This window comes from Prinia subflava, chromosome 8 (assembly GCF_021018805.1).
Source record: "Prinia subflava isolate CZ2003 ecotype Zambia chromosome 8, Cam_Psub_1.2, whole genome shotgun sequence".
Taxonomy (NCBI): Eukaryota; Metazoa; Chordata; class Aves; order Passeriformes; family Cisticolidae; genus Prinia; species Prinia subflava.
In genome coordinates, this window is record NC_086254.1 from 13870182 (window position 1) to 13893529 (window position 23348).

Consider the following 23348-nt stretch of genomic DNA (forward strand, 5'->3'; position numbering starts at 1 on the left):
AAGACAGCAAAATCCATCCATTGCTAAAAATAAATTTATGGCTGAGTGAATGAGAAAAGGAAAACAAAGCAGGCTGCTTGAGATTACAGCAGAACTGCAAAATGAGTCTAACATTCAGCTCTGAATTCTATGCTGAGAATTGCTTTGTTGAAGAGCTGCAGGCCAAGCCTTTAACCTGCACACTCAGTTCATTTATTGCCTGCCAACTTCCCTGTGTTGAGACTTACTACTTACAGGAGCAGAGTACATGGTCTTGATGTTTCCTCTGAACTTCTCTGTGGCTTCAAAGAACAAACATTCAACAGCAGACTTCTGGGAGCGCAAGTCATTGATCTAGAAAAAAATATATCTGCGTCAGATTTTGTTAAAAAAAGAACATGAGAACGGAGTTAGGCTTCAGTGGCTGGGCTTAGTCATTTGTGACTATTCCAATTATTTAAAACAATGTTTTTTTAGTGCACCGTGCTGATGATAAAAAACAGGAGAGTCGGGTAGTTGGGCTTTAGAGAATTCTTTCTTTACTTACAACTCTTGCTTTTTTTTTTAATACAAGTTTTACTGCCCACTCATTTGTAAACAAGGAACTGACATGAATGCCCTGTATTATATTTAATGCAATATTATGCATTCAGCAACTTGGAAAAAAGAATAAAAAGGGCCCTAATGCAGATTTAACACAGTCTAACCATCCAATCAATCCCCTTTTGCTCTAGATTGTAACACAAACTTGCACCTAGACCAGCAGGCTTTAAAACTCTACACAAACAATGAACAAAGACTTGAGTTTTCTCATGGCTGGGAGCCTTTCACCTTGTTTAGGAGGAACTCATCCAGGTGTTTCAGCTCGTTGGCGTTTGCGATCTCCCGGACCATGGACGCGCGCCAGTTCTGGGACACGCTCGAGATCTTGCTGATCTTGATGGTTCTGTTCTTCTTTGCTTTGCTGCTCTCCTTCCCGGCCTGGGGGCGGCCTGGCTGCCCTGAAGAACCTGCCAAGGAAATGCATTTGTACATTCAAGCAGCGTGAGGGAATTCTGCAGCTTTTGTTTCCTCACAGAAAAGACGCTGAGGGTTAAATCACCACACTCACCTTCTGAAACTTTCTGGGTTCCTCCTGTGTCTGAAAAGAGGACACAAGACACGAGGGAGAGGCCGTCTCCTTCCTCAATCACATCAGAACTCTCCTTAGCAATTTTCTTGTCTGGCTTTTTCCCCAAAAGTCGACGCAAAGGGCTTTTGAAAGCAGACCTGAATACAAAAGCAGATACAAGTCTGTCCCGTTAGTAATGGAAGCTGGCTCTGCCACAAGAACAGGCTCTTAACAATAACCCACAACAGGATTCACAACTAGGGGGAACATTTAAGGCCCAGCCTGCAGAAAAACTGAGCAGCACAAAAAAAGGAAAGGCAGGGTGAAAGCACTCCTGGACTTTCTGGTATTTACAAGATCAGAGCACTACCTTGAGCACACACAGACACCACCTCACATATCCAAAACATCACTTCTGGCTCAGAAAATCCCTGGGCTGCAGAATGCCAGGCCAGGGAAGCAGCATTACACACTTGCTGGGCTCTTCAGCTTTTCTCCTGGTGTTGTATTACACTACATGAACCTTTAATCCCAGCTGTAAGTTGGTTCTTATTTTAAAAAGAACCAGTTCACAGAAAGTGTTATGCAAGAAGCAGAGAATCTGCTCCTCAGCAGGGTCAGATATCACGCTCAGAGCAACACGAAGCAGCAACACAGCCACCCATGGAGCTGATGCCAACTTGTGCCTCTCCACAATCACAGTCTCAAGGTGCCCAACTCAAGTACCAATGGAAAATCTCTTTTTTTTTTCCATTTTCTCAAAGACAGGCCAGTCACACACACAAGCCATACTTGGCATCCCCTTGCTGACTCGCTGGCTGCACAGGAACCGCCGTGTCTGAGGTAGGGAAGTGGTCACTGGGCTTCTTCTGCACAGGGTATTTCTTGTTGCCTTTTTCTTCTTCAATTGGATCTGGTGATTGCTACAGGAGAGAGAAAGAGTCAAAAACTGCATTTTGAGTGACATAGATTCTTTAAATGGTTTTAAAAGCAAGAATGGTAAAGTTTGCTTCATCAAGACAAAACACTTTATCTGATAGATATTAGCTTCCTAATACAAGAGCCAAGTATATTTTAATGCTTTGATCAAGGATCCATTTATTAAAAATTACGTTTTTAAATTACTGTATAATACTTTCTGATGATTGTTTTCACATGAGTATCAAGCAAAAAAAATCAGCCTGAAGGAACACAGAAACACACTATAGACAATTATTCACAAATCTTTAATATTTATAAACAATGATAATTAAGTATAAATATGCACAATAGCATCAGTACCTGGCTCATGGCAACAGTCTGGGCCAGTGTTGAGAGGTCACTTAGAGAAGCTGAACTCTCCTTCCTCCTGTAGTAAGATGAGTTTCAGAATATATATTTTAATAAAGTCTGTGGCTTCTTCACATCTTTTAAATAACCCACATATCCACACTACATCTGAGTCAGAACCCTGAGCAGCCCTTGAAATTTACTTTTAAATGCAAAATGTACAGGAGAAGTGGAAAAGCATGGGAATATCAGATTTCCTGCCATATCACAGGGATGATGCTTGCAAGCTGCAGGCCACTAAAACCTTGTTTTCAGTGGGTGAAAGACACATGAAAATAAACCCCAGACACGATTTCAACTAATGCCCTGAGTCTCCATTTTAATACAACCAGGCAGGCTTTGCATCTTTTGTAAGCTTCTAAAAACATTCTGCCCATACAGATTCACTGCAGGACTGGGAGCCAAGGAAAGCAGGAGTTGTTCCCAACTCTATTTGCTCCTATAACATGGCCTCAGGAGCTCTCCATTGATTTTTGAACATTACAAATATCTGTTTTCTGTGAAGTGAAAGAAAGGAAGCTGCCCTTACTCTAGCTGATCCTGAGGAGACTTATCCACACGTATCCTTCCATCCAAAGACTGGCTCAGCACATCATTCTGGCCAGCATCAGAGCGTCTCTTTCCTTTCCACTTCTCCCTCTTGTACTTTAGCTTCTCTGGGTCATCCACGTATCTCTGGATTGCAGAGGATGTGGGGCTGTCCAGCTCTTTGGCTGCCCTCTGCCTCCTGTTTTTCTCTGCCCAGCAGTCAGCAGGGCCCTGAAAGCTTTCAGAAGCAGAGAGAGTGTTACGAACAGTCAGTGCAAGATCTGTTGGCCTTTCAGGGCAGGTAAAACTTTGGCTGCCTTTTATTTGGTTATTTTGGTTCCCTTGTGTTTTTGTTCTGTCAGCTGCTGTGTCCTCTGCTTCTGATTCAAGAGGGTGCTCAGGAACAGAACCACTTTCTTTTATCTCAATTGATGGTGGAATGTCTGAAGGAGTTTTTTCTTCACTTGGACTTTTCTCTCCCTCACTGCTCCCCTGAAGGACATTATCTTCTTGTGCTGTGGATTTGTGCTCCTTCTCTGGCTCTGGAGAAGTTTCCAGGGCCTCTTGAGAAGCAGTTTGCTCCTCGTGGCACAGCTCGGATGGTCCCTCAAAGGACAGGAGCACATGCTTGTTCTGCAAGTCGTTGTGTTGCAGCCCCCTCTGCCGACGGGACTCCCGCTTCTCCCGGCTGTTGGTTGCTTTCTCTGAGCCCTCCACCGTGTGCTTCTGGGGTAACGTGGCCGCCTCAGATGAGCTCAGGTCTTCAGCTTGTTCATTCTGAGCTTGATCTTCATCCTCAACAGCTTGATCTGGCTCTGATTCGTGTTGCACAGGCAGCTCATCTGTTGCTGGTTCACTCTGCTCGTCCTTGCTCGTATCATCCTCTTTGTCTTCATCTTCCTGCTTTTCTCTTTGCTTTTCTTCAGCTTTCTGCCTTTCTAGAACAATTTTCTGGTATCTGTTAAGAATTTTTGATATGAAAACACAAATCCTTAATGCCCAGGGGTTAAAAAAACCACCAACTGCTTAAATGCAGCCCAAATAGCAACACAGACCCAAATTACACCTACAGTCCCAGGGAGACTGCTGGGAGCTGCCTGCTTGTCAGGACTGGCAGCACCAGTGCAGCTCAGCTGAACAAAGCTCAAGTCCTGAGCTTAGCCAGTGTCCACACTGCACTGACCACTGGAACTGACTGAAATATCACATGGCAGTGACTACCTTAAAATTCACACAATCCCAGAATGGTTTGGCTTGCAGAGACCTTAAAAATCACCTCACTCCCACACTCTGCCATGGGGATGGGGCACCTTCCACTATCCCAGGGTGTTCCAAACCCCACCCAACCTGGCCTTGGGACACTTCCAGGGCTCCAGGGGCAGCCACAGCTTCCTCAGCCAATTTACCGAGCTGTTTACTAAGTCACCCCAAACACAAACCGAGCCTGGCAGGTGAAGCCAGGTGATTAAATGGACATTTTCATGCCACATTGCTCCTTCCCCTTTACCTCTTGCGCTGCAGGTGCCCCCTGACCAGGGCCTGCAGCAGACAGACTCTCCTGCGGAGCTGCAGGAAGCGTTTCCGCTGCCGGTGCCGCCTCCAGGCCGCCTGGATCTCCACGGCAGCGCTGCTCCTCTGCAGGGCCACCCTGACACAGCGGGAGCGCCAGCTCACCTGCACAGGGAGGGCCTCAGGTGAGACAGGGACACTTCAGGGTGGGGATTGTTACACCACAGGGTTGGTTTGTTTATTTGTTTGTTTGTGTGTTGGCAATTCTCAAAGATACCTGTAAAACTACAGCTGCCTGCCGCATCTTGAGAAAGCGTCTCCTTTCCAAAACCATCCTGAGCCAGCTCTGAAGGAGGATGATTTTCCTGATCACTTCTTTGTGTAGTGTATCCTGTAGTATCTGTCGTTCAGCCTCTTTCATAAAAACCTGTTCAGTTAAAGAGAAGTTCATCAAGAAGCAGATAACAGGAGCCTTTCAGCCCCCACTGGAGTTATAGTAAGATAACAGATATGGTAATGGTACCACTGCACCAAACCTTACTGACAGCTTGCCCAAAAAATAAAAGTCCTTTTAAATCTCAGAGTTTAGATTTTAAAACTTACACTTGTTCTTACAGCTGTCAAATCACAGAGCCCTTCTAAAATGCAAACATTGACCTGTTTGATAAATGCCAATAGCAATGATTTCCCAAACTATCTATGTAACCTGGATTTGCACTGTAGTCAAGAAACCAGGCTGGCACCAAAACCAAGGGGTCAAGTACAACCTCTGTGTCACCACGTGCAGGAGTTAAAATAGCCAATTTAGCTACAAAAAGCAGACAAGAGTAACACTTGTAAATGAACTGCACTAAATTTTGCAGTGTACAGCAGCGTTTCTTACTGCCTTACAGAAAGTTTCACAGACCTTGGTCTTCCCTATTTGATAGTAGTTTTCATTCAGTTTTAGTTTATTCAAATAAGCACAAATGTCTTCTTTGGAGGCTTTGGCATTTTTTGGTAATAACACCTGAAACTGGTCGATGAATTCCTGTAAAAAGCAGAGACAGCAAGAGACCCAAGTTAGAAGGCAGCTCCCAAGTTTAGAGTTTTAGCTTTAAAATAGATATCTATTTAAGACACTTAAGCTACAGGGATCTGAAATACTTACCTCTCACTTCTAACTGAGCTATATTTCCATGTAAAATGCAGGCTACACTCAGCCTGTTAACAGGAAAGATCCCTGGATGTGATCTCTAAACCTCCACAGAGCGTTTGACAGAAAACTAATTCCCACATGGAGACAGCACTGTGCAGCACTGACTGACTGCCCTCAGTGTTTTCCTTCACACAACCAGGAAGAATTCACTGGCAGATGACTCACAACAGTTTAACTACGACTTTTTGCCATGCAGGCTCTCTTAAAACCAGAGTGCGTTTTTACAGCTCATGCCAAGTGGTCACGAGCCTCACGTGAAGAGACACACAAGATGTTTTCTGAAGAGTGCAGATGTTCCTGAAGGCACAATCCAGTTCCTACCATACCTGGAATGTGTATTTGGCACTGTAGCCAGACCTCCTGATCCGCACAGTTTCCAGCATGCCCGTGTACCGTAACTGCTGCAGCACCAAGCTCTCATCAAAGAGCATCTCCTTCTGCAAAAGATCAGCAGAGAACAACCACTGAGAGCCTGAGGAGCCCAGCTGCTGCCACAGGCACAGCAGATCTCGTTCCACACCTTGGTTACCTTTCACCTGCACACAGTGACAGTGAACAAGCTGAAATAAAGAGATTCCAAGGCTCGTGGCCTGGATCTCAGCTCAGCTCTGAGGCAGCCTCACCTTCTCTGCATTGGAGCGGATGCAGCGGATGAAGAATGGCTCAGCTTTGCCCAGTGTCTCCAGCAACTTGTTCAGTGAAGTCTGAAACGAGACAGTCACAAAAGGTTTTCTTCAGGTGTCAGCATTTTGAGTGGTGTTTGAGCAGGACAGCTTCTGCCTCAGGAATCAGGTTGTTTCAGGTCTCATGGCTATACAAAATCCAAACAGATCCTCCCATATTGCTCAGCACATCCCTGGATTTGGTATTTGCTTTTAGCTTTTCTCAAGAGAATTCAAAGCAGTTTGAACATGGTCTCACAGTAGCACTAGATCTGTATACAAGGATGAGCAGTACACAGAACTGACACATTTCATGGCATAAATGGCACCTCAAAATGTACTCTGACTTTAATCAAATAATAAACCTTGTTTCAAAAAACCTTCAACAATAAAACCCACTTGGTTTTCCAAACAAGACCAGCCTAGATCAGCCCAGGAGAGCCTGTTCCTAGAGCTGTGTCACCCACCTGGAACTGGGCACTTATGCTGGGGGGTTTCTTCTTCTTGTGCAAGTGCAAAAGGGACTTTGTAGTCCGGTCGTGCAGGGTCATGCTCATGATGAGTTTCAGAGATTTGGAATCCAGCAAGTTCTACAAAAAAAATTTCATAATCAACAAAGTGCAAGTCTTTCAACCAAAAGGGAAATATTTTGTCTGAAATGAGTCAGAATGAAACCAGCTAGCCAGAGTTCCACATTCAATGGCATGTTACATTTCATGGTTAATTCTATTTTGGGCAAAAATGTTGCTTAAGAGTGAAACTGTTTCACTGCCCCGTCCCAAGAGGGTAAGGTGAACAAGGGGAATCACATCATCACTACGTGTGCCTTCCCTGACTCAGAAGTGACTTCTTGATTTTATGGCATCTCCATATCTGTCTAATGAAACAATTCTTATTAAAGCAACTTTCACCTATTTTTTAGCTTGTCAGGATAAATAACACAACTTTCCTACACTATAAAACAGTTCTGAAGTGAGTTCTGATAATCAAAATGAAATTCACAGCGCAAAAAGCCCAAACCCAAGAGAAATCTAAATTTTTTGATTACCTTGGGAATGATCTGCTTTTGCTTGACACCTCTACTTTTCCTGTTAAAATATTAAAGATCATTTAAGAAAAAAAAAACATATTAGTTTTTTATTATTTCAGCAAGCCGTAAGCTGGTGCAATTTGAGCAAAAATGAGGGAAGGTGAAGGATAAAAGAAAATGAGCACAACAGCACCAGGGTGTGTTCATGCACATCTCACAAGTGATCAATGCAAGAAATGCAAACTGCTCTGCAACAAGAACAATTTTGTTTTTCTTAAATAAACTCTGTAGATATTGGAAGCTTTCAAAAGTGAAAAATTAGCTATGAAGATAAAGCTATTCAAAACTGCATTGCTGTACATGTAGTGTGAGTTATTCTCTTTAGCAACTGTATGGTCATTAAACCCATTTTAACACAAAAGCACTATCAAATAAAAATATTTCATTCAGAAGTTACAGCTGCTGGCACCAGAACCTCTGTGGATTCAGAGCTGCTCCCAGGAGGACAATGCTGTCCCTGGAGTGTCTGAGCAGGACACAAACCTCAGGCACAGCCCTCAGCCACACACACAGGGTAAAGAAATGGAAGCTCTCAGAAAGAAGGCTGCAGTTCACATCCTGCTGGTTCTATGCACATTAACTCTGTGACACAGGGCAGCTTCCTCCTCTGATATTTACTATATTTACTTATTATACAGCAGAGCACAGATTCATTTCCTTACACGTGCACAGAACTGCAGATGTAAAGACTCTAAACCCAGGATTACATCCAGCACCAGCACCTTGAATTTCAGGAAACATTTCTCACACCCTGTGGGAGATCTCACTATTGAATATTTTGCAACAACAAGCTCATACTGCATACTTGGGGTTTTTAAAGCAAGCTCACGTGAGAGGCAGGTTCAACTTTCAGCTAATGCAATGAAGCAACAAGGTGTTCTCTACAGCCTATTTACAGAAGGGGTGTTTTATTTTTAATTGTCTTGTTTAGTCTTTTTCAAAGGACAAATTTGGGACAAGCATCATTTTTGGAGACTGGAGTAACTGCTTGGTTCTTGTTGCACTTTCAAAGCAATCCCCAGAGCACTCACAGGAGGTGGGAGCGGTGTTGAAGCTGACTGAGGGACCGAAGCAGCTCACAGGGATCATCACCCTGCCAGGGCAGTCCTTTAATACTGGCGATGATTTGTTCATGCATGTCTCTAAAATGATCCACAGCAACACACAGGTGGCAAACAGAGATACACAGCCATGAGAGAGGGGGGAAAAAAGGAGTTAAAACCCCAAAAGGTTCCATCACCGAGTGTGCTCCAAAATGTTGCAGGTCAATCCCAGGCTACTTTTTCCTAAACATGAATGATTTTGATGACAAGTCAGCATTTTCTACTCTATCAGTGCTCTAAAATTTAATTGTCAGGGTCTCATACTCAACTTACTCTCTGATTCTACCTTTTAATGTAGATTCTTGAGCCATCAATTCAGAAAATGGAGGGAAATTTAGCAAGATGCACTTAACAGGCAGGGAACCCTCCTGATTAAGGCAAGAAACCTTTTCAGGTGGATATAAGCTTCTTTACAATCAATAGTAAACATTTTTACAGAGAGATTTGACTACTAAAATGAGGCTACTTAAACAGACTTACATCAGAAACGTAAGTTATAAACAAGTTGTTAGAGTTGAAGAAATTTTGGGTTTTATTTCCATTTCAAACTTATTCACGTTTAGCTTTTCAGAGTAAGCCTGGGATGGTCCCTCATTCGTGGCATTCATTCTTCAAGCATGCACTGTGCTTGTGAAGTGCTGTGTCCTGGCATAGAGCTTACCTTCTTTACTCTCCAGAGAGGCACAAACCAAAATAACAGAAGTGTAAGAATCACTTCTGACTCTTAGATGCTCTCCCCATTCTGAGTTGTTCACAGAGGCAGCAACACTAATCCACAGGGTTGCTGCTTCCCTGAACTTTTTTGAATATCAAGATTTAAGATAGCCCAAGGAAACAGATCTGGTGATCTGTGACCAATCCTTTCACCCAAATTGGATATTTAGTTCTTTGTTTCCCCAAGTGACAGAGGTTGTCCAGGATGCAGTAATTAGGAATCAGCATGAAGTCACTACTTTAAATGTCACCCAGAACACACTGAGAAAGTCACTGTGTCCTGGAAATGTGCCTCCCTGGCCTGGCAGTTCAGGCCTTTTGCTACTTACTTCTTGTTCTCACAAAAAGAAATGATGTCTTGAAAAGCATTTATATCGAAATCCTCAGAACAATCAAATGAGAAATCGAGCACTGAGTGGCTGCAAAAGGAACATGTACAAAGCCTAAATATCCATGGAAAGGCAAATCTCCCTATAGAGATACAGTTCTGTAAGACAGGCCCTGCCTCTGCCCCCTTCAGTGACCCAGACTGGCTGCAGAGGAGCACAAAATGCTAAAAGCTGCACACACCAACCACAGAGAACTCAAAAACCCAGTGCTAAATGGGACTGAGGCTGTCCCCAACATGTTGTGCCATTGGCTCTTACATAAAATAAGCTAGAATGTTGTTTTGATGGTATTAAAAAGGCCAAAGAAAACAAGACAGAAGAAATAAAACTTGCTTTCCTCGTGGAAAGATCTAGTTGAGATTTGATGTATGAAAATCCAACTCAGCAATTCAGCTGTTCCCTGTAGGGGTTAAGGACGTGTTTCTCACCGATAAACTTTTTCTACGGGCGTATTTGATCTCTGGAGTTCTCCAAGGGGAACTCTGGGTCCTTGACGTACCACTCCTGTTAGGAAATCACCAAAAGATTGCATTTGGACAAAGATATGAGCAGGCAAAAAACCCCAAACAACCACCAACTTTAGCAAGCGAAGTATCTATCCAAGGACCTGGAGATTTTATCCAGTCCTTTATCAAGTTACAGTTTGCTGCTCAAACTCACTTCTACTTAGAAAGGAAGTTGCAGCTGCTCAAATTTAGCAGTTAATCCTGAATACTCATTTGATACTTCACAGAGGTCTAAGAAGATCAAAACTAGTGATAAGATGAGAACACCAGAACTATCACCCCCAACTTTCACAAATGGGCCTTCAAGCCTGTCCCAGCCTGCAGGAAATGCTGCACTGACTGGAAGGGGAAAGCAGAATGACCTTAGGTAAGAACAGTGACAACCTCCATGTGTGAATATTAAACCATTTCCACACTCAGTTTGCCTTTAGCAGCAAAGATGGTGTCTGGTTTTGCCACAAACTCATTCTGCCAGCAGAGCAATAGTAGAGTATTAACCATTTTCAGACCAGTTTTTCTGTGCCATCTCCCAGGCATACCTGCACTTTCCGAGCCTTACCTGCAGTTTTCTGAGCCCTACCTGCCATTTCCCATCCTGTACATGCACTTACCCATGCCTTACCTGCTGTTTCCTGTGCCCTACCTGCACTTTCCCAGCTCTATCAGCACTTTCCTGTGCCCCACCTCCCATCTGCTGCTCCATCCCTGCCATTCCCCACTCCATCCCTGCCCTTCCCCAGCCCCACCCCTGCCCTTCCCTGCTCCATCCCTGCCCTTCCCCAGCCCCACATCCCTGCCCTTCCCTGATCCATCCCTGCCCTTCCCTGTTCCGCTCCATCCTTGCTATTCCCCAGTCCCATCTCTGCCCTTCCCTGCTCTATCCCTGCCCTTCCCTGCTCCATCCCTCCCATTCCCTGCTCCATCCCTCCCGTTTCCCGTTCCTGCTCCGTTTCTGCTCCATCCCTGCCCTTCCCTGCTCCATCCCTGCCCTTCCCCAGCCCCACCCCTGCCCTTCCCTGCTCCATCCCTGCCCTTCCCTGCTCCCGCTCCATCCCTGCCCATCCCTGCTCCATCTCTCCTGTCTCCCATTCCTTGCTCCATCCCTGCCCTTCCCTGCTCCATCCCTGCCCTTCCCTGCTCCAGCTCCATCCCTTCCCTGCTCCAGCTCCATCCCTGCCCTTCCCTGCTCCATCCCTGCCATTCCCCAGCCCCACCCCTGTCATTCCTTGCTCCATCCCTCCCGTTTCCCGTTTCCCCCTCCACCCCTGTCGCTGCCCAGCCCTACCTGCCGTTCTCTCCTCCATCCCTGCCCTTCCCCGGCCCCACCTGCCCTTCCCCGGCCGCACCTGCGGTTTTCTGCGCCCTCTCTCGGCCGGCCTGTGCGAACACGGCCATGGCGCGGATGGCTGCGCGCAGCACGGCCCAGCGGAACACGGCCACCGGGTCCATCCCGATCAGCTCCCGCACGAAGGCGCTGTCGCTGCTGCGCAGCAGGGCCACGATGTCCGGTCTCATGTAATCCATGTTCTTCTCCCTGAAATCCTGAAAAACAGGCGGGTGGAACCACAATGTCTCGCAAAAGCTCCGTTTTGTTCATTCAGAATAATAGTGAGGGTTACCTTCCTGTCTACACCACCACCCAAAAACCAAACCCAAAGTACCTCTGAGAACCCTTCTGATCCAGCCCATTCCCACCAAATTTTCTACATCCTGACAGTAAACTCCCAGAAAGGCAAGGAATATTGTTTTTTGTGCCCATCAGATCTACCACGTACTTTGATCTGGTATTTCACTTTGCCAGCAAAGTGGCGAATGATAAAAGCAGGTTCCATCACTGGGGTTCCGACAAAAAACTTGTTCTCCTCATGCTGCTGTTTGAATTTTGCCAGTAGAGTTTGGTTGGTGGCATGTGGAAAACTGGGGATACAAGACAGAAGAGGTCAGCTATTTCTCAGATACAGGTATATTTATTAGGGTGACAGAATGAACACTTATTGATCCTTGTGGAAAGTATTAATTGTCCACCTGCTTTGAATTTTAAAGGTGGGCTCAATTTCTGGACCCAAACCAAGCAGCTCCACACACAGAATATTCTGAGGTTTCAAGTGTACGTCAGTGTTTCCTTCTGCTTCACCAGCCAACTTTAGTTAGCACCACATTAACTATTTACCACACTTGCTACTTAATGCTCCAAAGACTTACAGACACGCATTTTACTCAAATTGCAGTTCCATGGCAAGCCACAAACATGGAAGTTCCTAAGTTTGCATAAGCCAAATTTCAATTTTAGCATTAATGTATATTACCACCATACTGGAGTCATTGGAAGCAAGCTCCAGTGTAAATCATAAATAATCCCTTCCTTCCCACAATATTCCTGTTCTTTGTCAAGGGCTGTATTTCTGTTCCCTGTCACAGACTTTCCCTCCCCCCTGCCACACATGTTTTTTCAGAAGATGTTTGTTGCTTACTTGCTTTCTTCATCCAGAAGATAGAAGAGGCCAGTGGGTTTCTTGCTGATTAGGTGAATGCAGGCCACATTATCAGTATAGTCAATATTGTGCCAAGTGATGCCTTCACTCTTATATTCCTCCTGTGGAGCTCAAGAAAATTCCCTTATCAGTACAGTGCCCTGACCTTTGATGTCCTGTGGTCTGAGTGCTTAAACCACAGCCTTGGACATCTACAGCAAGTGCAGTTTGTTAGTTCAGGCAACAGAGACAAAAATAAAGAGAATTTATAAATCAGAAGAACAGACATAGAGGCACAGATCAAAGGTCCTCAAGCACGTCACTCAGCAGGGTCTGTTTGGGGTAAAACTATTTCAAAAGCAAAGCTGTGAAAGGAATGTTGTGCTGTGCTCTGCCTTCCCTGCAGCCCACGGCCCTGCAGTCAGACATCACATCCACAGCACTCCAGAAAACTGGGCACACATGGAGGAGTTCAAGTCTGTTTTCTCTTCTATAATTTTTGTATTATGGGAAATGAGAACAGTTAAATATCGAGTTCCAGAATTTTCATATTGCATCGTCAGAGGAAATAAGAGAAGTCTCAAACTGGCAGTAAGGCCTACACAACATCAGCACCAGAACTTCCCTAAGGAAGCAATGGATATTGCTTAGGCTCAGAACATTTGACAAGAGAAAATGAAGCTCTTCTGCTGAAGTGACAATCCCTCAAATGCTTGACAAGACAAGCTTCCCACTAAGATACAGAAGCAAAATATCAGATTTTCTTCATGCTGTAAGTACCCACAGGAAAAAGCTAATGATAAGGTAATAAAGCACAAGAAGGATAAAGTAAAAAAAAAAAAAATCACACAGAAAATTAAGTAAGTTTTATGTTTAACAAAGGACAAAGAGCACCTCTCATGTTCTGAATGATGATGATGATGATAAATGCATCATTTTTAAGTAGGTGGAATTCAGTCTGCCCAACACAGTGCACACCGTGTTACAGAACTGAAATGCCATTTTCCACAGACAAAAAAGTCTTTCTTTAAAAAGATATAGAGATCCCCCTGAGGGCCCTCAGGCTGCAAGAGATACAGGAAATGGGTCATTCAAGGATTAAGCTTATTTGGAAAAATGGCATTAGAAAAAAAAAAAGAAGACAATGTAACTATTTACTCTGGCCAGCCTGGATAGCCAATTCTGTCCTGAGTTACAAAACAGGGACCTCACCATCATGTTTACACACAAAGTTTGGATGTTTGGTAATTTTATTTTCTCTAAAATGCTTGCCTCAAGTTGTTGACAAAGCACCACAGACTGGAGAATGACTCCTTTCAGCAGAGTGACCTGAGAACCAAACTTAGCACAAAGCAGAAAAGAAACAAGTCTGGAGCTCTAAAACCCAGTGAAGGACCAGGATCTGTTGGCTCCTGCAGTGCTCAGAGAGCTCTGTCAGATGCCACCAGTGCAAATAAATCAATTAACACATGCCAGAAACACCTCAGAGCCACTGCCAGCATCAGAGCACAGCTGTGTCCCCTAAATGCAGTTGGGTGGGAGATTTAATAACCAAAGATTGGTTATTAAATACTTACAGATTGATTAAAAATAAGAGAAGCTGTTTCCCAACTATTCAAACAAAAACACCTCAATCCAACCCCTCACCTACAGACTTCCAATGCCAAAGTTCACAGTTTTAGCTGACTTCTGTCTGGGATCACCTGGATGTTATCTTAGTTTTTGGAGTCAAGCAGAAACTTAGTGCCAGCCCTCAGAGGAAAGACCCCATTAGTACAAAAACAAGCAATAGTGAAAGAAGAAATTTTAAAAGTAAAGACTTTCAGAAATATTCAAGCAAGCATGCCACGGGGTTTTGCAGAGTAAAGGCTGAGTTTCCATAATACACAAAGATTTGATAAAACCAGGTTTCACTTCAGCCACTCTTGTTTCTTACCTGCTCCAATTTGAAAATATGCTGATTGAAATAATACTGAAGTTGCTCATTTGCATAATTTATACAGAACTGCTCAAAACTGTTGGTTTCAAAATCTTCAAATCCAAAAATATCAAGTACACCAATGGACAGACACTAAAAGAAGATGTGGAAATTTAGTTACCAATGTGTCATACAGTGCCTTAACCCCCACCAGATAAACAGTCCAGAGAACACTGCAGACTGTGCTGAAATGTTTTAAATATTTAATAGTTCTGTCTACTGTGAAAACAGAGATGATGAAATATTACCAGAAAATTTACCATGGGCTTGAGAAGTATCAAGATTCATCCCAGATATCACAACACATCTCTAGCACTGACTTGGCTTTGAGAGAGACTTACTGTAACAGATTCCTCCATGTCCCTCTTGTTAAGGAGTGCGTGATTGATTCGCAGAACAATCCAATCAAACAGAGCACTGTACAAGGACTTTGCCATGGAATCACGGGCTGTTATTGCCTGCAGATCAAACAACCTTCAGAACTGTGTTTAAAAAAGAATCACTTCTGGTTTAAACCAGTGTCATTCACAGGTTACAGCGCCAGCAGAGATAAATGAAACCACTTTTTGCCTTTAATTCAAACTTCTAACTTTCCAACCATCCCTCACAAAATGTGGAAGTGTACCATAGTAGCTTTTTTCCAAAAAAGCAAGTTTCAGTTATTTAAAATCACTCTACAAGTGCTCTTTTACTCACCTCATTGAGACTATATGGCAAAATAAGCTTATCATTAGCAGTCACAGTTTTTCTTTTTGTTAGCACTTCTACCAGGATTTCCCGTTTAACCTTCAAAACAAGAGACAACAAGAGTTGCTGTCACCATCAAGCTCCTCAATGAGTTATCTGACTGCAGCAGTGCACACACAACTTCTTCAGAGAAGCTCTTTGATAACAGCCACATTTATCATCCATCAGTAGCTTTACAAGTCCTACAACTTGTTGAAATTATCCTGTTTACATTCATTGTGGTGGCAAAGAACACACCTACACTGAATCTATTCTTGCTCATCTCTGTGACTGGTGACTCAACAAATTCTATTTCCATGCTATAGGTCATATTCCATCTCTAATCCAAATAATCTCATTAATTTCATGTTTTCCCTCCCACAAGATAAATTTTGTGGCAGTATCACAAAGGAGATTTAGATGCAGCAGCTGGGATATCTAAGTGAAATGCTGGGGTAGAACATGACAATCACACATTAATGCTAAAGAGAAATATTTTACTTTCAACAGCTGGGAAAGAATGTCCAGCACTTCAGGAGGTCCCACGTCCAACCCTTCATCTCGACCTGTGGCTTTCTTCTTGTATGTGACATTGCCCAAATACAGAATAGCTGAAAGTATTGAAAAGATCCTAAGGAAGAAAAATTGAATTATGTCAAAACTTTTCTGAAGAGAGTTCATTATAACAGGTTAGCAGACCTAATTCTGCCTCAGGAATTGGTCTGTGAGCTCTCAAACACTCAGCTCTCCTCGTTCCCTACAGAACAATAACTGCCAGCAACAAAAGCTTACAGAATTATGAATTATTATTACTGAATTATTACTGAATGAATACAAAAGAATTCCACTTACTGTTTCTTGGTTGCTGAAAGGAAGCCAACCATCTCCATGGCTTGTTTTAATCTCTCGAATTCGTGCCGGAGATCTTCCCCATCTTCAATTTTCAAGTTATGCTGTAAAAAAAATCCAAAAAACTGGCAGAGAGCAAAATCCAAACATCACAAAAGTCCCAGAATAATCTATTTTAATCTATAAACCCAGTAATCTATTCTCCTTCATCTTTGACACAACATTTATCAATGCATTGGTAAATCACAGATTACCTGGTTGAGGTAGAAATAATCTTCAGGTTGCTTGAGGTGAAATTCTTTACGCTCCTCCTCATTGACTCCAAGTAGCAAATAATAAAAGACATGGTAGTTCCTGCAAAGTCAATACATTTTGCTCATGAAAATATAGTGCATTTTCTTTTATTCTATATAATTCAGGTGCTCTTAAACTGCTGCATTAATTATAAGTTTCTTGGAGAACCACATTTCTCTTACCTTTCATCTTTTTCTTGAGAAACCAGACGAGATTTTTCAAGCAGGTATTTTTCAACCACAGCCCTAAAGAGCCACAGAAAATGAAAAAAGCATGAGGGCAAAAACAAAAAGACCTCAGAAAATTTCAAACACCAACTGCCAAGAGAGCTCAAATAATGAGATCTGCACTGAAATGTGCAAGAGAAGAGCTTAGACACTGCCTTAAATCTAAACCAAGAATTTCAGTAGGCCCCATATTGTGACTGGAACAAAGAAATACCCAAGGAATATCTCTCTGCAGTGCTTGGGTTTAGTGCTTAACCTTAAAACAGGCAGACCAAGCAAGGAAGGTGTTGATGAAAATTGCCAGCAGAAACAAGACCCACAGAGTGGTAACTGTGTTATCCTGGAAGAGGAACACTTATCTGACAAGGCAAGAAATATCCCAGATATGTCTGATTCTCATCCCAATAAATCTGCTGGATTTTTATGTCAGCCCAGCAAACCCCCTACAGGGTGGCAAAGTAACCAAACAATAATTCCAAGTCCTTGACAAGGAGTACAATGATTGAGGACAAAGTTTGAGCACCTTTTTCTCAGGCTGAAGACAAAACAAGTGTATTCAAATTCCTGAGCTGGTGTGACTGGGTCTGGAAATATGTTAAATTTGCTCAGAATAACTCTCAAGGCACATGTGGCACAGAGTTCCCAGTCATTCATGTTATTGCAAATGAGAAGAAATCCAAAGAAAAGAAACACTGGAGCATAAAGGTCAAGGATTGCTCATGACACTCCACAGAACCAACAAATGTAGGCAACAAATATCTCTTGTTTTAAGACTTCCAGATATAAGCACACATATTTGATTAAGTCATTTTATAGCTTTATCTCTCTGATGTTTAAACAGTTTCTTTAAAATGGCTTCCTCAAATCTATTTCACTTCTCTCCACTCCTTTTAAAAAGTCAATCTTCTGTCTTTAAAAGCAAAATGGAGAGGGCAGGGGTGCCATGCAAAAGGCCTCAGTTAGCAGGAAGGTAAAGAGCAGCAGATTCTTCACCTGAGCCAGCTGTACAGTAAAATCAGAGTTTTGTGCATCACCTGCAATTCCACAAAGCTCAGCTTACACAATTTTAAACTCCACAGCACCAAGCTGATCTCATATGAGCAGAGCTCCGACAAGGCAGCATTTCTGTACAACAGAGGCTTCCTAAAAGCCCAGAGCTCACCCCCAGAACCAGCTCAGCCTGTACTTACCCCCGGACAATACCATTCTCTAAATAGTTGACTTGAATGAACTTCCCAAAACGGCTGGAGTTATTGTTATGTGCTGTTTTTGCATTTCCAAATGCCTGCAATAAAGCAAAATTAGTTAGGTTTTTATCAAATTAAATACATCAACGACAGCTTCCCAAGCTCTTCTGTTCATTGTTTAGGTTCCCATTGGCTTCCAGAAAAGAATCAGAATACTGAGGGAATTGCAGCACACAAACACCAAAAAGGCAGCTCAGGAAGCCCCCGTGTTCCTCACAGAACTCTATGGGTTTATTATTTCACCCATGCAGTAATATTTGTGGGACTGAGGGAAGGGAATAACACTTTTAGATATTTTCAGGAGTCTCTTCATAAAAATGTCACAAACCACATCCTATTTACCCATGTATTGCTACCACTGAAAAAAATTCACATTAAACACAACTTTTCTTCAAGAGAGACAGAACATTAATATTCCATTTATAAAGTTAGCCCAGGAATTTTCAAAGTTGTGTATTGAAAAAAACAGGAAAAGGACAAACAAAAATATTTTGGTTTACAGAACAACTCACTGGGCAGCTACTCTGCTACACAACACTGAAAAATGGAGTTTTATGATGAGGTGTTAGGAAAGAAAAGATACATCTGGCACAAATGCTAACTGTGCATCTCTAATTCTTCTATCAGATCATGAGTCCTCTGACAGCTGCTGTAATAACATGTAACACAAAATCCTCTGCACGAGCCATGCTTAAGAACTGCAAAGGAAACTTCTTACATGTGGAAGTCCAGTAGTTAGTTATTAGTTATTAGTTATTTGGAATGTCCTTATCAACTCTTAACTATGTGTTCCAAGGGCAAGGGAAACTTGTCATCCTTCTACCACACAGCGTCCAAAGAAGGAAACCTCAGCAAAACGCATTTATTTGCAAAAACACCCTGCTGGGGGTAGATAATTCCAGCATCTCCTGCCACAGATATTTCCTCTTAAAGCTCCAGGCTTTAATAAAGATCTGCATTAGGAAATCCTCCTCCCTGACACAGAGCCCTTGTGCAATGATTTGTGAAACGATGGCACAGCGCTGTGTAATCTCTTCCTGTGCACACTCGCTGCCACATCCGGGATGTGTGACTGCCCTGCTCACACTCAGGGCTGTGTGCACACCCAGCCACGCTGCACACAGCCAGCTGGGGCTCTTTCCATTGTCTTTATCATTGTCTGGGTGCTGAAGTCCTCTCCTCTCCTCTCCTCTCCTCTCCTCTCCTCTCCTCTCCTCTCCTCTCCTCTCCTCTCCTCTCCTCTCCTCTCCTCTCCTCTCCTCTCCTCTCCTCTCCTCTCCTCTCCTCTCCTCTCCTCTCCTCTCCTCTCCTCTCCTCTCCTCTCCTCTCCTCTCCTCATTTGGGGTTTTCTCAAAATACCTTAAGGGTTTCAGCAGTGCTGCAGTGGAACTCTTGGGCCACTAATTCCAGACTCCACTAAATCTCCCACAAGCAGATTTCCATCACTATCTGCATCCAGAGGATCTGAAAAACTTCCTATAAACTGGGAGAATGTCCAGAATTCTTCAGGCAACTCTTATTCCTGACCTAAAGGAATAAGCTCAAAGATTTTCCTGTGCAGAGCAACTGTATTGCAACTCCAGAAAAATCAACAGGCTTCAGCAGGGAGAGGATTTGTATCCAGAAGTGCTCACGGATGGCTGAGGCTGAGCTCCAGCTTTGGATTTTCCAGGACCACACCACACACGTTACGGTGCCAGCAGCATCCCCACTCAGATTTTTCAAAGCAAGCATTGCCCAGCCACCAATATCTCTTTGCAGCATTCATCCACAAATGTATCCCCCAGATTTCCCTTTTTTAGAGCCCATTTTGCATGCATATGTCTTGCCCTGAATGCAAAATCAACAACACGGAGGCAGAGGTCTGCAGTGAAAAGCTGCTCTCCACAAAAAAAGGGACTTAGCTTGTTTATTTCTTTTCTTTTTATAATTTTGTGGGTTTGGTAGCAGATTGGCTTCTGGGGTTACTACCCCTTCACCCCACTGGTCAGACCAGCTGTCAACTAACATTGTTTTCAGGCTGGAAATATGTCAGCAAAGGACAGTGAACAAAAACAAGAAAGATTGTTTATGTTCCAAAGTGTGAGAAAGTGAAAAACTGACCCTTAATATTGTACAGTGACTAAAGAACTGACTTCATCTTATAAGCAAGTAGAAGGCTTTAAAAATCTCAGAAAAACCAGGGCAACACATATGAATATTAGTAGATGCATAAAATCCTGGTCAGCTCCTTGCAGTTGCCAAAGCAGCAGTGAAAGTGAATTGTCAGTAAATGAAACCCCTCTTCCTCTCCAGGACAGTGGCTCAGCTCCTGCTCTCTACAAACCCCATCCAACTTCCCATTCTGGGCTTTGGGAAATCTGCTGCAGTGAACTTTGCCAGACTGCAGAGTAATGGACTTGCAAAATGATCCCAGAAAACATTTTTATAACGTTTTCCAGCTTAAGCCACCAGTGAAATATCAGTTCACCAGTTATGTCCAAGAAGCCAAACCACAGTACAGCTACATTCGCAACATTATTTTTTATCAATCAATATTTTTGGCACTATGGAGTTAAGAAATCCCATAACTCAGGCTTCCTGAAAAACTTTTCTTAGTGATTACTCATGTAAGCAATGAATACAGTTTAAAACTAAAGGCTCTTATGATCTCATGTGTCTGGTATTTAGTCAAAGTGTACAGCAAATTCTTAAAAGCTGATCTAATATTAACAGTTTTTAGGAAAGTTTTCATGTACTGGTTTCCTCAGAAGAGCCTTTAACATCTAAAACTTTCTAAAGAACATTTTAAGTGAGGCAACATTTTGGGTGGGTATATTTTTTTTTTGGTAACATTTAACTTTAATGACTGCTACCATGTTCTTGAAAATACTTTGAAGATTACAAAATAAATTCAGAAGATCTGAGGGAACAAGAAAACTTCAGCTAAAGATAATTAATCCTGTATATAAGCAAACCCATTCACTGTTTTCCCTTGTGAGTTCATGAGAAGACAAATAAAACCAAAAAACAAAAACTAAATCACTCCAGAGAACAACACCAGCTGTATAAAACAGGGTGAGTCAAAAATAGCCGAGCAATGGCAGCAGGAATCAGAGCTGGATGGACTATTCTGGGAGGCAGGAAGTCATTCAAGCCATCCTCTTACCTTGGAATGCAAGAGGCAGAAACTGGAGCCTAACACTTAAAATTCTCACAACAGGGATAGATAGAAAAATCACCACATTCTCCTTTTATTTGTTAATAAAAAACCAAAAAAAACCCAAACAAAACAAAAAAAAAACCCTCCAAAAAACACCAACCCCCTCACACACACGCTCCCAGCATGTACCTCAGGAACACAACAAAAATCTCATTTAATTGTTTCATAAGAATTGCCAAAATCTGAAAGAGCCCTTGGGAGTTTCATAAATCCCTCGGCTCCATGGCAGAGCCACCACTGCACACAGACTCGGTTTCCAATGTGCCAGAGGACAGGGGAGACTGAATCCCACACCCTGGCAGAGGAAATGAGTCCTGAACTTGATTTAACAGTGGTCCTTACAACCACGCTGTGAAATATCCAGTATCACTCAAGAGGAAATGAAGTTCAGGCTAATTCTGCAACTCCTCCTGCTGGGGGATGTCCTGGGAACTCCGAGCAATCCCCGTGGCAGGACTGAGTGAAGAACAAGGTGGTTTTTCCCCAAGGGTTGTGTGCAGCAGGGAAAAGCAGGCAACATCACATTTCTACCAGAAAAACCAGTGCCAAGCGAGCAAATGGAACAAGGAAATTCCAGTCCTCCTTTGATTACAGTTCTTAAAGCAAACCCATGCAGATAATGGCCTCAAAACAAGCACCTTCCCTGGAATGGAGCAGGCTACACCCACCAGGTGCAGGCTTTGATGGAAAATAGAAAAGAAAAGCAGAAAATCTCATCCCAAAGCCAGAGCTCAGCAGGTTTGTGGGAAACAGAGCTGGCAGCAAATTTCTCTGCTCTCCTCCACAGAACTGTAAAGCATAAAACTTGCTATGATTAAATTTTAAAAGTTTTTAAATATGGTGAGTACTAGAAAATCTGATTCCTCCCTGCCTGATTGTGCTGTCAATAATAATTCTTCTTTAGAAGACCAATTAATAAAAGCTTCCTGTTGGAATTTCCATTTCATTTGGCCTTAATTCTTTCCAAAGACTGGTTCAGCATCATTGAGAAATCAAGAACACATCCAAATGGGAATAAGCAATGATTTTCAAAATAATACATGAAGAATTATGACACCCCAAATATTTTCATCTGTCCCAGCTCTCCTCAGCTCCCATTTCAGAGGGACATGAACTTTCAGCACACTCAAAAAGTAACTGAAATTCTGTAATAAACAGGGGACACTGAGGGTTACAATTTAACAACACAAAAAAAGCCACTGAGAGCTCTGCTGCCAGAAAACAAAGTTCCTGTTTCCTCTGTTCTCTCACCACATGCTCCCATCCCCTAACTCAATTTTCTGCCACTTTACTAAATTAACTGGATTGAAGAATAGGTTAACTTTAAGTTTCCAAAATAAATTCAGAGTCTTAGAGAGCTTGCTGTGCATTTTATAGCTGAAACATGCAGTCAAGCTATTTTTCCCTGATGAAAGGAAAATATACATTTATTGGAAACTTCTTCAGTGGGTATGGAAAGGTTTAATTGTCTTGTTTGAGACTATAAAATAAACAAAGGTTTGATTCATTATTCCCAATTTGACCCAAATAATAGTTTCCCAAGGTTTGATTCACTATTCCAAATTTGACCCAAGTACTTCCCAAGTGTAAATTCCTTCTTAGGATTTCAATCATAAATAACTTGAACTTAGTCAATACAAGAAGGCAAAGCTTCAAGTCAGGGAACTACATTTTAATTACTAAATTTAGAAAAGGTTGAAGAAGGAGTATCTTAAAACAGAGCTTATATTTATATCTTCCCACCAGTTTTAAAGAAACTGCTCTTTGCTCCAGATGATCTCCTTTAGCCTGGAGATAAAATTAAAACAAAAAAAGAAAACAAGACACGATAATCTGAGAGCAATTCCTCTATAGGAAAGGCAACTGAATGTCCTGAACTGTTAAGACCAGCCCAAAGCTCAGCTTTAGGCACCGCTGTCCATGGAAGCAGCCTCCCCTCCTGCTCCCTCTTCTCTGGAAAGCTGCAAGCAGTGCCCAATGTAATCAGAATTATTGCAATTGATCTGTGCTTATGAGCAAGGGAACCTTGCAAGCAGCTGGGGCGGGATGGAGCAGGAAATGTCTGAGGCCCAGAGCTGCCCCATGACCACGCTCCTCTCTCAGCCCATGTGACAGAACTTGTGCTGATAGCACGGTTAATTTTTAACTGCACTGTCTCAGATAAGGGCTGTCATCTCTCAGAGGTTTGACAAGGCAACATCAGGCATTGTTTAATATCAAATCCTTCATGGGCCAG

The 23348-nt window shown here is 42.8% G+C and overlaps 1 protein-coding gene across 9 annotated transcripts in view; it reads right to left on the bottom strand.

Moving 5' to 3' along the window:
• The window catches only part of MYO9B (myosin IXB), a 42022-nt gene that overhangs the window by 7843 nt on the left and 10831 nt on the right, over positions 1 to 23348 (bottom strand). For 5 of the 9 annotated variants that reach the window (XM_063403196.1, XM_063403195.1, XM_063403200.1 and 2 more), the window contains exons 4-30: positions 17854 to 17948; positions 16619 to 16681; positions 16397 to 16496; positions 16146 to 16246; positions 15795 to 15924; positions 15264 to 15353; positions 14909 to 15025; positions 14526 to 14660; positions 12590 to 12711; positions 11894 to 12035; positions 11465 to 11660; positions 10041 to 10116; positions 9553 to 9642; positions 8438 to 8548; positions 7365 to 7404; positions 6784 to 6906; positions 6278 to 6358; positions 5981 to 6091; positions 5364 to 5486; positions 4734 to 4883; positions 4455 to 4621; positions 2949 to 3905; positions 2372 to 2438; positions 1883 to 2013; positions 1091 to 1248; positions 811 to 989; positions 235 to 333 (exon numbers count right to left, since the gene is read on the bottom strand). In XM_063403196.1, the coding sequence (XP_063259266.1) occupies positions 235 to 333; positions 811 to 989; positions 1091 to 1248; positions 1883 to 2013; positions 2372 to 2438; positions 2949 to 3905; positions 4455 to 4621; positions 4734 to 4883; positions 5364 to 5486; positions 5981 to 6091; positions 6278 to 6358; positions 6784 to 6906; positions 7365 to 7404; positions 8438 to 8548; positions 9553 to 9642; positions 10041 to 10116; positions 11465 to 11660; positions 11894 to 12035; positions 12590 to 12711; positions 14526 to 14660; positions 14909 to 15025; positions 15264 to 15353; positions 15795 to 15924; positions 16146 to 16246; positions 16397 to 16496; positions 16619 to 16681; positions 17854 to 17948 (3954 nt within the window). The remainder of the gene's footprint in view (positions 1 to 234; positions 334 to 810; positions 990 to 1090; positions 1249 to 1882; positions 2014 to 2371; positions 2439 to 2948; positions 3906 to 4454; positions 4622 to 4733; positions 4884 to 5363; positions 5487 to 5980; positions 6092 to 6277; positions 6359 to 6783; positions 6907 to 7364; positions 7405 to 8437; positions 8549 to 9552; positions 9643 to 10040; positions 10117 to 11464; positions 11661 to 11893; positions 12036 to 12589; positions 12712 to 14525; positions 14661 to 14908; positions 15026 to 15263; positions 15354 to 15794; positions 15925 to 16145; positions 16247 to 16396; positions 16497 to 16618; positions 16682 to 17853; positions 17949 to 23348) is intronic. The other 4 variants (XM_063403197.1, XM_063403205.1, XM_063403198.1 and 1 more) reach the window with 3 other exon arrangements.